The sequence below is a fragment of the Montipora capricornis genome, chromosome 1 (genome assembly GCF_036669925.1).
Source record: "Montipora capricornis isolate CH-2021 chromosome 1, ASM3666992v2, whole genome shotgun sequence".
NCBI classification, from domain to species: domain Eukaryota; kingdom Metazoa; phylum Cnidaria; class Anthozoa; order Scleractinia; family Acroporidae; genus Montipora; species Montipora capricornis.
In genome coordinates this window covers 36665913-36668412 of record NC_090883.1, presented here as the reverse complement: position 1 = coordinate 36668412, position 2500 = coordinate 36665913, and the positions used below count along the sequence as shown (strand labels likewise).

The 2500-nt window shown below is 38.9% G+C and overlaps 1 protein-coding gene across 1 annotated transcript in view; it reads right to left on the bottom strand.

The window, feature by feature from the left end:
• LOC138014676 (D-3-phosphoglycerate dehydrogenase-like) overlaps positions 1-2500 on the bottom strand; it is a 9349-nt gene that overhangs the window by 4392 nt on the left and 2457 nt on the right. Inside the window, exons 3-6 of the mRNA XM_068861775.1 lie at positions 2470-2500; positions 1764-1925; positions 1265-1410; positions 86-337 (exon numbers count right to left, since the gene is read on the bottom strand). The exon at positions 2470-2500 is cut by the window's right edge and continues 102 nt beyond it. Of these exons, the coding sequence (XP_068717876.1) occupies positions 86-337; positions 1265-1410; positions 1764-1925; positions 2470-2500 (591 nt within the window). The remainder of the gene's footprint in view (positions 1-85; positions 338-1264; positions 1411-1763; positions 1926-2469) is intronic.

Genomic DNA, 2500 nt, shown 5'->3' with positions numbered 1-2500 from the left:
ATTTCTCAAGTTCTGGGGAATTTTAGTCTGATTCCAATGCAATTGGAAGTTCTCAAATACAAAGTTACTGTGATTAATTAATTACCTCACAGCCTTTTTCTTTTGAGATGACAGAAGAATTCACCAAATTGACATCACTTCCCCCCATGATTCCAGCTGATACTGCAGCAGTGACATAACGCCCTGCCGACTTAAGGTCACTTCCATGTGTTATCACGGTAACCTTGGTAACCTTGCCTTGAAGGATACATGCTGCAACCTTGCCAAGTTTATCACCCAAAGTCAACCAGGGTTGAGCTTCAGGCTTGAGGGCTTCAGTTAAGAACGTGGCATTAACCTACACATTAGGCAAAAACACAGCTTGATGATGCTTGTACGTCAAAGAAAATGGAATTTAATTTAGTAGAAGGTAACTGCATGGGGCTAAGTAAAAGTAAGGATTAATAATATCACACATATTTGCAGAAATTGCAGAAATTGTCAGAGTCCATAAATTTTATTTTATTAGGAAGGTCAAAAAACACACACTGTTGCACAATTTTGTAGGAAGTCATTAAAATGGGCACTGTCACACTAAATTTGCTGTTTTAGGTCAAAACTGGGTAAAAATCTAAATTAGTACTTAAGCTCACACGCACAACATTCCTGACAACCCACTGACAATATAGGAAATATAATTTTATTTATTGCACAAAGAGCTATTTGTATTTCATTTTTGGCTACTTTCCACAGACACAATCTCCAAACTTGAAAAAACAGGCCAGTTTTTTCAAGTTTCAATACATTTCCACCCTCTCCATCCATGGATGCAAATAACAAAGAATAGCTTCTATGCACTTCAATGGCTCTTGGCAACAAAACTACACCATTATTTTTCTGGTGTTGATTGATGCAAAGACATATTTTAGTGTTTTGAAGTTTGACGGAGACCCCGGGTTCAAGACCCGCTCTGACCACTCGTTGAATTTGATCCTGGTAGTCCCTGGTTCAACTTCCCAGCTGCAATTGTAAATAGCCAACTGGTTTGCCTCCGGCCAGTTGGGATTCTTAACAGTTGTAGTTGTTGTGTTCTGTTGTTTCGTTGATTGTGTTTCATTGGCACTGAAAAGCCCCTGTGGGGAGCAGTCAATTAGCGGTCAATTTTACAACAATGCCAAAGCAATATCACCAGCCTTGCCAAAAAAACATTTACTAAACCAAATCATGAAAGTAATTTTGCCAAGGGCAATTACTAATTTGTCTCAGCCAATCAGCTATTACTTACCACACCAAAGAGGGACTTTCCCTTAACAGCATCAACAAATTGTTCAGCAATTTCCTTGGCAACTCTGGTCTGTGCCTCAACAGTACTGGCACCAAGATGAGGACAAGCTATTATATTTGGGTGTTGAACTAATTGAGCTGAGACTCCTGTAGCAGAAAAAAAGGTGCACAGAATACTTAAGATTCATTTCATAACTTAAGCACCATTCATTGATTGTTTTCTGCCTGGCCAAAATCTGGTAAAATGATTTAATAAGAGCTCCTTTGGACAGTATTTCCCTGAGCCCTTGACTTTCTCCTGTGACTTGTCCAGAGTTTTGTTCACCCTATAAAGTGGACATGTCACCTCAATTGCCAAGTTTTATTTAAATCTTCAGGTCTTTTGAGACTATTACCTCCCATTTCAACAACTTCTCAAGAACTCAATCCATGTACTTTAAAATTCAAATATTTTCAAGGCAATCTGTAAGAGCTTTTTATTTAGATAAATTCTTAACCACCTGTTGGAGGCTCAGTTTCAAACACATCAAGACCAGCTCCTGCACACTGGCCAGACTCCAGAGCATTCAACAACGAAGCCTCGTCAATAATACCACCACGGGCACAATTCACTACATAAACACCCATTTTACAGAGTGGGAAGGTCTTGTCTCCCAGAAGACCTACAAACAAACAGAAAAAAGCTTACTATACATAATGGTCAAAATTCAGCAAATTGAATTTAACAAGGAATAGAGATTTAATCAGCTTTACCTAATGATTAGAGGAACCTAAACACATTGTAATAGCAATTAATAAAAACCCTCTTTACTTTATTAATGGAATGGAGATAACAAGCTAGTTCTATCATGAATTAATTACGCCCTGGTTTTGTTGAGGTGGCTAAACTATAGGGTACTTGGTGAAAAACCCTCAGAGCATGGTCAAGCACAAACACAAATTCAGCCCAATTAGAGTATCAACATTGTCACAGCCAAAACAAAGACAGACTGATAACCAAGCATATCCAAAGTTCATTATCTATCTATACACTGTAGTTTGTTCATGCGCGACCAATAAGTCAAACAAGAGCTACTAACGTGACAAGCATCACCTTTAGGATATGGGAACCTGAGGCACATTGGTGGGAGGAGAGATCTACTGCCACTGCACTATCCCTTCTTTCCCGTAATGTAGTACGTCAATACACCACCAAACAACACTAACCTCTTGTCTGTGGAATAAGTGGTGTGTGCAC